The 14,634-nt window shown below is 41.2% G+C and overlaps 1 protein-coding gene across 1 annotated transcript in view; it reads left to right on the plus strand.

The window, feature by feature from the left end:
- Nucleotides 1-14,634, plus strand: part of TTK (TTK protein kinase) — a 151,978-nt gene that overhangs the window by 73,390 nt on the left and 63,954 nt on the right. Inside the window, exons 10-13 of the mRNA XM_053712017.1 lie at nt 4,002-4,110; nt 4,594-4,781; nt 4,880-5,013; nt 5,989-6,109. Coding sequence (XP_053567992.1) covers nt 4,002-4,110; nt 4,594-4,781; nt 4,880-5,013; nt 5,989-6,109 — 552 coding nt within the window. The remainder of the gene's footprint in view (nt 1-4,001; nt 4,111-4,593; nt 4,782-4,879; nt 5,014-5,988; nt 6,110-14,634) is intronic.

Genomic DNA, 14,634 nt, shown 5'->3' on the forward strand with positions numbered 1-14,634 from the left:
AAAAATTACAGGGTTACCTTAAGAAAATGTTTATTCAACAAGGTTTTATTCTCCAGCCTCTTGCATGCATTGCCCCTGGCACTGCTGCTGCTGCCTTCTGGTTTGAGTCTCTGGAAGAGGCTCTACAGGTAGAAACCCCATTGGATGATATACTTGACAAGCTTAAAGCTCTTAAGATAGCCAATTCATTTGTTTCTGACGCCGTCGTTCATTTAACCAAACTAACGGCTAAGAACTCAGGTTTTGCTATTCAAGCGCATAGGGCGTTATGGCTTAAATCCTGGTCTAAGCTTCTCAACATTCCCTTCAAAGGGCAGACCCTATTCGGGCCCGGACTGAAGGAGATCATTTCTGATTTTACTGGAGGAAAAGGTCACGCCCTTCCTCAGGATAGGTCCAACAAATTAAGGACCAAACAGACTAATTTTCGTGCCTTTCGAAACTTCAAGAGTGGCGCAGCTTCAACTTCCTCTAATACAAAACAAGAGGGAAATTTTGCCCAGTCCAAGCCGGTCTGGAGACCTAACCAGGCTTGGAACAAAGGAAAGCAGGCCAAAAAACGTGCTGCTGCCTCTAAGACTGCATGAAAGATTAGCCCCCGATCCGGTAACGGATCTAGTAGGGGGCAGACTTTCTCTCTTCGCCCAGGCTTGGGCAAGAGATGTCCAGGATCCCTGGGCGTTGGAAATTGTGTCCCAGGGATATCTTCTGGACTTCAAAGTTTTTTCTCCAAAAGGAAGATTTCATCTCTCACAATTATCTGCAAACCAGATAAAGAGAGAGGCATTCTTACATTGTGTTCAAGACCTCCTAGTTATGGGAGTGATCCACCCAGTTCCAAAGGAGGGGCAGGGCTTCTATTCAAATCTGTCGGTGGTTCCCAAGAAAGAGGGAACCTTCAGACCAATCTTAGATCTCAAGATCTTAAACAAATTTCTCAGGGTCCCATCCTTCAAGATGGAGACTATTCGAACCATCCTACCTATGATCCAGGAGGGTCAATATATGACTACCGTGGATTTAAAGGATGCTTATCTTCACATTCCGATACACAGAGATCATCATCGGTTTCTCAGGTTCGCCTTCCTAGACAGGCATTACCAGTTTGTGGCTCTTCCCTTTGGGTTAGCCACGGCACCAAGAATCTTTACAAAGGTTCTGGGGTCACACCTGGCGTTTCTAAGGCCGCGGGGTATAGCAGTAGCCTCTTATCTAGATGACATTCTGATACAGGCGTCAAATTTTCAAATCGCCATGTCCCATACGAACATTGTTCTGGCATTCCTGAGGTCTCATGGGTGGAAAGTGAACGAAGAAAAGAGTTCTCTATCCCCTCTCACAAGAGTTTCCTTCCTAGGAACTCTGATAGATTCTGTAGAAATGAAGATTTACCTGACAGAGGCCAGGTTTTCAAAACTTCTAAATTCCTGCCGTGTTCTTTATTCTACTTCTCGCCCTTCAGTGGCTCAGTGTATGGAAGTAATCGGCTTAATGGTAGCGGCAATGGACATAGGGCCGTTTGCTGTCTACATCTCAGACCGCTGCAACTCTGCATGCTCAATCAGTGGAATGGGGATTACACAGATTTGTCCCCTCTACTAAATCTGGATCAAGAGACCAGGGATTCTCTTCTCTGGTGGCTATCTCGGGTCCATCTGTCCAAGGGTATGTCTTTCCGCAGGCCAGATTGGACAATAGTAACAACAGATGCCAGCCTTCTGGGCTGGGGTGCAGTCTGGAACTCCCTGAAGGCTCAGGGCTCGTGGACTCAGGAGGAGACACTCCTTCCGATAAACATTCTGGAACTAAGAGCGATATTCAATGCTCTTCAGGCTTGGCCTCAGCTTGCTGCGGTCAGGTTCATCAGATTTCAGTCGGACAACATCACGACTGTAGCTTACATCAACCATCAAGGGGGAACAAGGAGTTCCCTAGCAATGTTGGAGGTTTCAAAGATAATTTTGTTGGCAGAGATTCACTCTTGCCATCTATCAGCTAACCATATCCCAGGAGTAGAGAACTGGGAGGCGGATTTTCTAAGTCGACAGACTTTTCATCCGGGGGAGTGGGAACTCCATCCGGAGATATTTGCACAGTTGATTCAACTTTGAGACAAACCAGAACTGGATCTCATGGCGTCTCGTCAGAACGCCAAGCTTCCTTGTTACGGATCCAGGTCCAGGGATCCCAAGGCAGCACTGATAGATGCTCTAGCAGCGCCTTTGGTCCTTCAACCTGGCTTATGTGTTTCCACCGTTTCCTCTGCTCCCTCGTCTGATTGCCAAGATCAAGCAGGAGAGAGCTTCAGTAATTTTGATAGCACCTGCGTGGCCACGCAGGACTTGGTATGCAGATCTGGTGGACATGTCATCCTTTCCACCATGGACTCTGCCGCTGAGACAGGACCTTCTACTTCAGGGTCCTTTCAACCATCCAAATCTAGTTTCTCTGCGTCTGACTGCTTGGAGATTGAACGCTTGATTTTATCAAAGCGTGGTTTCTCCGAGTCGGTCATTGATACCTTAATACACGCACGAAAGCCTGTCACCAGGAAAATCTATCATAAGATATGGTGTAAATATCTTCATTGGTGTGAATCCAAAGGTTACTCATGGAGTAAAGTCAGGATTCCTAGGATATTATCCTTTCTCTAAGAAGGATTGGAGAAAGGTTTGTCAGCTAGTTCCTTAAAGGGACAGATTTCTGCTCTGTCTATTCTTTTGCACAAACGTCTGGCTGAGGTTCCAGATGTTCAGGCATTTTGTCAGGCTCTGGTTAGAATCAAGCCTGTGTTTAAACCTGTTGCTCCGCCATGGAGTTTAAATTTAGTTCTTAAAGTTCTTCAAGGGGTTCCGTTTGAACCTTTGCATTCCATAGATGTTAAGCTCTTATCTTGGAAAGTTCTGTTTTTAGTAGCTATCTCCTCGGCTCGAAGAGTTTCGGAGTTATCTGCTTTACAATGTGATTCCCCTTATCTCATTTTCCATGCAGATAAGGTAGTGTTACGTACCAAACCTGGTTTTCTACCTAAGGTGGTGTCTAATAAAAATATCAATCAGGAGATTGTTGTTCCGTCACTGTGTCCTAATCCTTCTTCAAATAAGTAACGTCTATTACACAATCTTGACGTGGTTCGTTCTTTAAAGTTTTATTTACAAGCTACTAAAGATTTTCGTCAAACATCTGCATTGTTTGTTGTCTACTCTGGACAGAGGAGAGGCCAAAAGGCTTCGGCAACTTCTCTTTCTTTTTGGCTAAGGAGTATAATACGCTTAGCTTATGAGACTGCTGGCCAGCAGCCTCCTGAAAGAATTACAGCTCATTCTACTAGAGCGGTAGCTTCCACATGGGCTTTTAAGAATGAGGCTTCTGTTGAACAGATTTGTAAGGCGGCGACTTGGTCTTCTCTTCATACATTTTCTAAATTCTACAAATTTGATACTTTTGCTTCTTCGGAGGCTATTTTTGGCAGAAAGGTCTTACAGGCAGTGGTGCCTTCCGTTTAAGCGCCTGCCTTGTCCCTCCCTTCATCCGTGTCCTATAGCTTTGGTATTGGTATCCCACAAGTAATGGATGATCCGTGGACTACACCTTACAAGAGAAAGCAAAATTTATGCTTACCTGATGAATTTATTTCTCTTGTGGTGTATCCAGTCCACGGCCCGCCCTGTCATTTTAAGGCAGGTGTTTTTTTATTTTTAAACTACAGTCACCACTGCACCCTAGTTTCTCCTTTCTCTTGCTTGTCTTCGGTCGAATGACTGGGGGTTGGCAGTTAGGGGAGGAGCTATATAGACAGCTCTGCTGTGGGTTATCCTCTTGCAGCTTCCTGTTGGGAAGGAGAATATCCCACAAGTAATGGATGATCCGTGGACTGGATACACCACAAGAGAAATAAATTTATCAGGTAAGCATAAATTTTGTTATTTATTATGTAAATGTGTGACATCAAATCATCTAGCATAAGTCTATCCCTATAAAATGAATAATGTTTTATCTAGTTTCCAGTGAACCACAGCCCTACAAACATGGAACAGTCCACTGAAGACAGCTTAGAAATGAATCACTTTAACAGAACTAGTTCAACCCTCACTGTCAAAGGAAATCAAGGTAAGTTTTTTTTTTTTTTTAGTCTGTTTTCACTTGTATGTTTTCTGAAGCTTTCTATACTCGTGTTTTTAGTGTTATTTTCTTTTTAACACTGAAAATGGCAATGTATAAATAAAAGAAATATAATAATTAGGCAAATCTGCAGCTATTTATCAAAATGGCAACTACAAAGAGGCAACAGTGTTATACAACAAACAACAATTATGGGATTGTCTACAGTCTGACTTTCTGTTTATTTTAATTGCAATGCCCTTTTAATGATCTGAATCCCTATAACATTTTAGCCATTTCTGTTGTTTTCAATTAACCCCAGTTTGCTGTAATTATTCCACTACAAATGTTATTCAAATATAAATAAATATTTGTGGATAAATATTTTTCCTGATGATACTGGCGATCTAGTGTCAGTCAATAGGGTGTTTTGTGTGATGTGTTTAATCTATTTTGGTTTTAATACAATATATATTTATATACTTCTTTTAGATGTACATACATTTGATCAAGATACTCCTGTACCTCAAATTAATTTTCAAGAAAATAACACTCCATTCAAACCTGAGCCAAAGGTTATGGCAGATACAAAGCAGCCTGATCCTCCCAAACCAAACAGTGCTGAAAAAGAATGGAGATGGAAAGTCCCGGAGACACCAAATGACATTTTTTCATCGGAGGTAATTCTGGGTTTCAAAAAAATGAGTGATAATTGAAAAAAAGTTCAAAGTAAACGGTTTTCTCTGTAACATGAAACTTATGGAGAAATCTTTTTTAGGGTAGACGAATGAGTCTGGAGCCACTTTCTAAACCGGTTTCCAGGTGTGTGCAGGGACCATCGCTTAGGAAATGTGATCCGGTACCTGAGTGTAAAACACCAGTTCATAAACCAAAAGAGGACTATATGGATTGGTAACTAGAAAATACAATTCATTTTGTTTTTATTTGTAACACTGCATTTATATGTAATGTCTGTCCAAAAATAATTTAATAATTAGAGATCTTTTTAAAGGGCCATAACCCCCCCCCCACACACACACACACACAAACAAAAATATTTCATGATTCCGATAGAACATACAATTTCAATGAACTTTCCAATGTTGCTTCTATAATTACATTATTTTTATTTTTGTTTTCTTGGCATCCTTTTTTGAAAAGTAGGGAGAGAAGCTCAGGAGTGTGCACATTACTGCTGCAATATATGGCAGCAGTTTTGTAAGAATATTATACATCAGCAAAAGCACTAGATGGCAGCACTATTTCCTGCTATGTAAGTCTCCCAGGCATGTGCACGTTACGTCTAGATATCTCTTCAATAAAGTATACAGAGAGAATGAAGCAAATTTGATAATATAAATAAATTGGAAACTTTTAAAATTGTATGCTCTGTCTGAATCATGAAATAATTTTTTTGGATTTAAAGTTCCTTTACGTTAAAACTGTTTTATAAATGTTGTTTAGTACCCATGAAAACATTTAGCGCTAAGATGAATTCAGAGACACTACACAGTGACTACTACATGTATAGTGTAAATTTTTTATATATATATTGTCTTTTAAACATTCTCTTTTCTTATTGTGTTTAACCCAAGCAAATGATTTCAACACAAAGTCCCGCGCTGTAAATGACCCTAATTTGTTAATCTTACAAATAGCTTGTTTTGTTTCTCAAAGGTCATTATTTGCACCTTAAACAATTCCAAAAAAAGCAGTTCCTCTGGAGAAAGAACGAAAAAAGCCTTGGACGCAATGTACAGGCTAAGCAAGCAGTGGTGTCTTATAAGTCAGAAATCAAAACCTTCTAGTTTTATGGCTGATTCTAAATTTATTTTTACATTCTGAGGTTTTTCTATTATAATGACTAAAACATTGTTTCTTCTTTAGTTTTCGAACCCCCGTGATGAAAAAGGAAGTTGGACCAATGTCCACTCCATACGATAGACTGTCAGATTGTGGGCAGCCTCAAACTCCAGCAAACCTATTTCTACGACCTGGCAGTTTTCCGGTATTATTATTTATTTTTAGTTGAAGAAACGTTTTTAAATGCTTTGTTTCATTAGCTATTATTTTTCACATGAATCCATTCTATATACCATCAATTAAGCGTTCATATATACTTGTGAATTTTATGAGAAATATTAACATTTAATGTTCATTTATATATAGAGGCTAAGAGGGCTCAAATTTAATTTTTGGAAAATGATTGCCAGTTTTGACACATGCTTTTGAATAGATATTTGCATGTTAACATTTGTATTTTTAGTTAGTAAATCCAAGATTAAACTTTTCATAGGCTTGAAGGAAAACCAAAAAAGGAATAACACTTTTACGTCTTAAAGGGACGTTTAAGAAAATATCAGCTGCTACAAAAGCTACATTCGCCCCCCCCCCCACACACACACACACATACACAATTTGTAAACAACTTTCTAATTTACTTCTATTATCTGAATATCTTTGTACTCTTGGCATCCTTTGTTAAAAAGCAGGGGCTTAAAGGGACAGTTTACTCAAAAGATTTATCCCCTTTAATTTCTTCCCAATGATCCACTTTACCTGCTGGAGTGTATTAAATTGTTGACAAGTATTTCCATTACCCTTATATTGGCAGTTAAAATAGTTTATTTAGCCTTTGGTATCCCCACCTATCCTGAAAGTTTTTGGCCTCCAGGCCAAGCTCTGTTAACACAGCCAGTAGAAGAAATTGCACTCCCAGTGCGTCACCGCGCAACTTTATTAAAAAAAGACAATGGACAGTATAGGGAAAGGGGGCATGCTGCTTAGAAGCCTATATCTCTGGCATCCAAGCAGCTACAGACCCCCAATACCCACCGTTGGAAAGGTAATCGCCAAACCTTTCCAATGGTATAAGTCTTGGGGATCTGTGGGGGGGGGGTTGTTAAAAAAATATATATTTTAAATTTTTTAAAAAAAACCTCAAATCAGCTTAGCACCCAGGTGGGAAAGTGCTTAGCATTCAAAGGGTTAAGGGAAAACAATTTTATAAAAATCAAAAGAGAGAGAACAGCACTCCATGAGATAGAACAGAAGCTGGAATAACTTCCATGCATGTTCATTTTTATTGAATTCCTCAGGGTGCGCGTTCTTTTAGCACACTATGCCCCTTCACAGAGAAAAAATATCCTGTAGCATATCAGTCTGATCCTGCCCAATGACAGTCCAGCGCCGAAATACCAGGCAATTCTTCTCTGAACAAGGGAAGCAACAACCCCAGACAATCGTTTGGGTTGTTGCTTCCCTTGTTCAGAGAAGAATTGCCTGGTATTTCGGCGCTGGACTGTCATTGGGCAGGGTCAGACTGATATGCTACAGGATATTTTTTCTCTGTGAAGGGGCATAGTGTGCTAAAAGAACTGGCACCCTGAGGAATTCAATAAAAATGAACATGCATGGAAGTTATTCCAGCTTCTGTTCTATCTCATGGAGTGCTGTTCTCTTTCTTTCAATTTAAATTTTGAAAACAATTTTATAGTATACTGTCCCTTTAATCTCAGGTGCATGCACATATTTGGAACACTTTAATGCTGCAGGTTTGCGGCAATGTTATCCACTAGATGGCAGCACTATTTCCTGCCATGTTGTGCTTTAGACAACAAAGAATACAATGGGAACAAAGCAAATTTGATAATAGAAGTAAACTGGAATCCTTTTTCTCCAACATAGGTGTGTCCGGTCCACGGCGTCATCCTTACTTGTGGGTTATTCTCTTCCCCAACAGGAAATGGCAAAGAGCCCAGCAAAGCTGGTCATATGATCCCTCCTAGGCTCCGCCTACCACAGTCATTCTCTTTGCCGTTGCACAGGCAACATCTCCACGGAGATGGCTAAGAGTTTTTTGGTGTTTAAATGTAGTTTTTATTCTTCAATCAAGTGTTTGTTATTTTAAAATAGTGCTGGTATGTACTATTTACTCTGAAACAGAAAAGAGAAGAAGATTTCTGTTTGTGAGAGGAAGATGATTTTAGCAAACGTTACTAAAATCGATTGCTGTTTCCACACAGGACTGTTGAGATGAAGTAACTTCAGTTGGGGGAAGCAGTTGGCAGACTTTTCTGCCTGAGGTATGATGGCCACATTTCTAACACGACTTGGTAATGCTGGAAGGCTGTCATTTTCCCTATGGGGACCGGTAAGCCATTTTCTTAGATTAAGTATGAGAATAAAGGCTTTATAAGGGCTTAAAAAAACTGGTAGACATTTTTCTGGGCTAAAACGATTACTTGCTAAGCATATTTGACAGATTATAGCGCTTTATAGTTATTATAATCTTGGGGATTGTTGTTAGAAAACGGCAGGCACTGTATGAACACCTTTTTCAGATGGGGGCCTTTCTCTAGTCATAGGCAGAGCCTCATTTTCGCGCCACTAATGCGCAGTTGTTTTTGGAAGGCAAGGCATGCAGATGCATGTGTGAGGAGCTAAGATCCACTGAAAAAGCTTACAGAAGGCGTCATTTGGTATCGTATTCCCCTCTGGGCTTGGTTGGGTCTCAGCAAAGCAGATTCCTGGGACTGTATAGGGGTTAAATGTAAAAACGGCTCCGGTTCCGTTATTTTAAGGGTTAAAGCTTTCAAATTTGGTGTGCAATACTTTTAAGGCTTTAAGACACTGTGGTGAAATTTTGGTGAATTTTGAACAATTGCTTCATACTTTTTCGCATATTCAGTAATAAAGTGTGTTCTGTTTAAAATTTAAAGTGACAGTAACGGTTTTATTTTAAAACGTTTTTTGTGCTTTGTTGACAAGTTTAAGCCTGTTTAACATGTCTGAACCATCAGATAAACAATGTTCTATATGTATGAAAGCCAATGTGTCTCCCCATTTGAATATATGTGATAATTGTGACATGGTGTCCAAACAAAGTAGGGACAATGATGCCACAGATAATAATAGTGCCCAAGATGATTCTTCAGATGAGGGGAGTAAGCATGGTACTGCATCACCCCCTTCTGTGTCTACACCAGTTTTGCCCACACAAGAGGCCCCTAGTACATCTAGTGCGCCAATACTTATTACTATGCAACAATTAACGGCTGTTATGGATAATTCTATTGCAAATATTTTATCTAAAATGCCTACTTATCAAAGAAAGGGCGATTGCTCTGTTTTAAACACTGAAGAGCAAGAGGACGCTGATGATAACGCTTCTGACATACCCTCACACCAATCTGAAGGGGCCAGGAGGGAGGTTTTGTCTGAGGGAGAAATTTCAGATTCAGGGAAAATTTCTCAACAAGCTGAACCTGATGTTGTAACATTTAAATTTAAATTAGAACATCTCCGCGCACTGCTTAAGGAGGTATTATCTACTCTGGATGATTGTGACAATTTGGTCATTCCAGAGAAATTATGTAAGATGGATAAGTTCCTAGAGGTTCCGGTGCCCCCCGATGTTTTTCCTATACCCAAGCGGGTGGCGGATATAGTAAACAAGGAATGGGAAAGGCCCGGCATACCTTTTGTACCTCCCCCTATATTTAAGAAATTATTTCCTATAGTCGACCCCAGAAAGGACTTATGGCAGACAGTCCCTAAGGTCGAGGGGGCGGTCTCTACTCTAAACAAACGCACTACTATTCCCATAGAAGATAGTTGTGCTTTTAAAGATCCTATGGATAAAAAATTATAGGGTTTGCTTAAAAAAATGTTTGTTCAGCAAGGTTACCTTCTTCAACCAATTTCATGCATTGTTCCTGTCACTACGGCAGCGTGTTTCTGGTTCGAAGAACTAGAAAAGTCGCTCGATAAAGAATCTTCGTATGAGGAGATTATGGGCAGAGTTCATGCACTTAAATTGGCTAACTCTTTTATTCTAGATGCCGCTTTGCAATTAGCGAGATTAGCGGCGAAAAACTCAGGGTTTGCTATCGTGGCGCGCAGAGCGCTCTGGCTGAAGTCTTGGTCAGCGGATGTGTCTTCCAAGACAAAATTACTTAACATCCCTTTCAAGGGCAAAACACTGTTTGGGCCTGATTTGAAAGAGATTATTTCAGACATCACCGGAGGAAAGGGCCATGCCCTTCCTCAGGATAGGTCTTTTAAGGCTAGAAATAAGCCTAATTTTCGTCCCTTTCGCAGAAACGGACCAGCCTCTACTTCTACATCCTCTAAGCAAGAGGGTAATACTTCTCAACCCAAACCAGCCTGGAGACCGATGCAAGGCTGGAACAAGGGTAAGCAGGCCAAGAAGCCTGCCACTGCTACCAAAACAGCATGAAGGGATGGCCCCCGATCCGGGACCGGATCTGGTGGGGGGCAGACTTTCTCTCTTTGCTCAGGCCTGGGCAAGAGATGTTCAGGATCCTTGGCCACTAGAAATAGTTTCTCAAGGTTATCTCCTGGAATTCAAGGAACTAACCCCAAGGGGAAGGTTCCACAGGTCTCAATTATCTTCAAACCAAATAAAAAGACAGGCATTCTTACATTGTGTAGAAGACCTGTTAAGGATGGGAGTAATTCATCCAGTTCCAATAAGAGAACAAGGGATGGGGTTTTAATCCAACCTGTTCATAGTTCCCAAAAAAGAGGGAACGTTCAGACCAATTCTAGATCTCAAGATCCTAAACAAATTTCTCAGGGTCCCATTGTTCAAAATGGAAACCATTCGATCGATCCTTCCTACCATCCAGGAAGGTCAATTCATGACCACGGTGGATTTAAAGGATGCGTACCTCCATATTCCTATCCACAAGGAACATCATCAGTTCCTAAGGTTCGCTTTTCTGGACAAGCATTACCAGTTTGTGGCACTTCCTTTCGGGTTAGCCACTGCTCCGAGAATTTTCACAAAGGTACTAGGGTCCCTTCTAGCGGTTCTAAGACCAAGGGGCATTGCAGTAGTACCGTACTTGGACGACATCCTGATTCAAGCGTCGTCTCTGTCAAAGGCAAAGGCTCATACGGACATCGTCCTAGCCTTTCTCAGATCTCACGGATGGAAAGTAAACATAGAAAAAAGTTCTCTTTCCCCGTCAACAAGAGTTCCCTTCTTGGGAACAATAATAGACTCCTTAGAAATGAGAATTTTTCTGACAGAGGTCAGAAAATCAAAACTTCTAAGCTCTTGTCAAGTACTTCATTCTGTTCTTCGTCCTTCCATAGCGCAGTGCATGGAAGTAATAGGATTGATGGTTGCAGCAATGGACATAGTTCCTTTTGCACGAATTCATCTAAGACCATTACAACTGTGCATGCTCAGACAGTGGAATGGGGATTATACAGACTTGTCTCCGACGATTCAAGTAGATCAAAGGACCAGAGATTCACTCCGTTGGTGGCTAATCCTGGACAATCTGTCACAGGGAATGAGCTTCCGCAGACCAGAGTGGGTCATTGTCACGACCGACGCCAGTCTGGTGGGCTGGGGCGCGGTCTGGGAACCCCTGAAAGCTCAGGGTCTATGGTCTCGGGAAGAATCTCTTCTCCCGATAAACATTCTGGAACTGAGAGCGATATTCAATGCTCTCAAAGCTTGGCCTCATCTAGCAAAGGCCAAATTCATAAGGTTTCAATCAGACAACATGACGACAGTTGCTTATATCAACCATCAGGGGGGAACAAGGAGTTCCCTGGCGATGGAGGAAGTGACCAAGATAATTCAATGGGCGGAGGATCACTCCTGCCACTTGTCTGCAATCCACATCCCAGGAGTGGAAAATTGGGAAGCGGATTTTCTGAGTCGTCAGACATTCCATCCGGGGGAGTGGGAACTCCACCCGGAAATTTTTGCCCAAATAACTCAATTATGGGGCATTCCAGACATGGATCTGATGGCGTCTCGCCAGAACTTCAAGGTTCCTTGTTACGGGTCCAGATCCAGGGATCCCAAGGCGACTCTAGTAGATGCACTAGTAGCACCTTGGACCTTCAACCTAGCTTATGTTTTCCCACCGTTTCCTCTTTCCCAGGCTGGTAGCCAGGATCAACCAGGAGAGGGCTTCGGTGATCTTGATAGCTCCTGCGTGGCCACGCAGGACTTGGTATGCAGACCTGGTGAATATGTCATCGGCTCCACCATGGAAGCTACCTTTGAGACAGGACCTTCTTGTTCAAGGTCCATTCGAACATCCGAATCTGGTTTCTCTCCAACTGACTGCTTGGAGATTGAACGCTTGATTTTATCAAAGCGTGGGTTTTCAGATTCTGTAATAGATACTCTTATTCAGGCTAGAAAGCCTGTAACTAGAAAGATTTACCATAAGATATGGAAAAAATATATCTATTGGTGTGAATCTAAAGGATTCCCATGGAACAAGATAAAAATTCCTAGGATTTTATCCTTTCTACAAGAGGGTTTGGAGAAGGGATTATCTGCAAGTTCTCTGAAGGGACAGATTTCTGCGTTATCTGTTTTACTTCACAAAAGGCTGGCAGCTGTGCCAGACGTTCAGGCGTTTGTTCAGGCTCTGGTTAGAATCAAGCCTGTTTACAGACCTTTGACTCCTCCCTGGAGTCTCAATCTAGTTCTTTCAGTTCTTCAAGGGGTTCCGTTTGAACCCTTACATTCCGTAGATATTAAGTTATTATCTTGGAAAGTTTTGTTTTTGGTTGCAATTTCTTCTGCTAGAAGAGTTTCAGAGTTATCTGCTCTGCAGTGTTCTCCGCCCTATCTGGTGTTCCATGCAGATAATGTGGTTTTGCGTACTAAGCCTGGTTTTCTTCCTAAAGTTGTTTCCAACAAGAATATTAACCAGGAGATAGTTGTACCTTCTTTGTGCCCGAATCCAGTTTCAAAGAAGGAACGTTTGTTACACAATTTGGACGTAGTCCGTGCTCTAAAATTCTATTTAGAGGCCACTAAAGATTTCAGACAAACTTCTTCTTTGTTTGTTGTTTATTCTGGTAAAAGGAGAGGTCAAAAAGCAACTTCTACCTCTCTTTCTTTTTGGCTTAAAAGCATTATCCGTTTGGCTTATGAGACTGCCGGACGGCAGCCTCCTGAAAGAATCACAGCTCACTCCACTAGGGCTGTGGCTTCCACATGGGCCTTCAAGAACGAAGCTTCTGTTGACCAGATATGTAAGGCAGCGACTTGGTCTTCACTGCACACTTTTGCCAAATTTTACAAATTTGATACTTTTGCTTCTTCAGAGGCTATTTTTGGGAGAAAGGTTTTGCAAGCCGTGGTGCCTTCCATTTAGGTGACCTGATTTGCTCCCTCCCTTCATCCGTGTCCTAAAGCTTTGGTATTGGTTCCCACAAGTAAGGATGACGCCGTGGACCGGACACACCTATGTTGGAGAAAACAGAATTTATGCTTACCTGATAAATTACTTTCTCCAACGGTGTGTCCGGTCCACGGCCCGCCCTGGTTTTTTTAATCAGGTCTGATGAATTATTTTCTCTAACTACAGTCACCACGGTATCATATGGTTTCTCCTATGCATATTTCCTCCTGTACGTCGGTCGAATGACTGGGGTAGGCGGAGCCTAGGAGGGATCATATGACCAGCTTTGCTGGGCTCTTTGCCATTTCCTGTTGGGGAAGAGAATATCCCACAAGTAAGGATGATGCCGTGGACCGGACACACCGTTGGAGAAAGTAATTTATCAGGTAAGCATAAATTCTGTTTTTTTTTTTTTTTTAAATTGAATGCTCTAAATCACAAAAGACATTTTTGGGGTTTCATATCCATTTACAGGGACTTAAATGTTCTTCCATGATTCATATAGGACATGCAAATTTATACAACGTGACTGGAGCAATAAATGGCATCCGTTTTATAGCTGTTTTATTTATTCATAAAACACAGCAAGATGGAGAAACTACTTAAAGGGACACTCAAGTCAAAATTAAACTTCATTATTCAGATAGAGCATGCAATTTTAAACAACTTTCCAATTTACTTCCATTAACAAAATGTGCACAGTCTTTTTATATTTATACTTTGGGTCACCAACTCCTACTGAGCATGTGCAAGAGTTCACAGCATATACGTATATGCATTTGTGATTAGCTGATGACTGTCACATGGAAATAGACATAACTTTGCAATTTATTTAACAAAAATCTACTACTCATTTGAAGTTCAGACTAAGTGCTATTGCATTGTCTTCTTATCATGCATTTGTTGATTATGTAACTCTACAGTGTTGACTGGTCCTTTAATTTGCAGTTGTCATGCTGTTAAAGTACCAGTCAACACAGTAGATTTACATAATCAACAAATGCAAGATAACAAGACAATGCAATAGCACTTATTCTGAACATCAAATGTGTAGTCGATTTATTTTCTCTTGTTAAGTGTATCCAGTCCACGGATCATCCATTACTTATGAAATATTAACTCCTCCCCAACAGGAAGTGCAAGAGGATTCACCCAGCAGAGCTGCTATATAGCTCCTCCCCTAACTGCCATTACCAGTCATTCTCTTGCACCCAACGAATACATAGGATGTGTGAGAGGACTGTGGTGATTATACTTAGTTTCATACCTTCAATCAAAAGTTTGTTATTTTATAATAGCACCGGAGTGTGTTATTCCTTCTCTGGTAGAATTTGAAGAAGAA

The sequence above is a fragment of the Bombina bombina genome, chromosome 4 (assembly GCF_027579735.1).
Source record: "Bombina bombina isolate aBomBom1 chromosome 4, aBomBom1.pri, whole genome shotgun sequence".
NCBI lineage: Eukaryota > Metazoa > Chordata > Amphibia > Anura > Bombinatoridae > Bombina > Bombina bombina.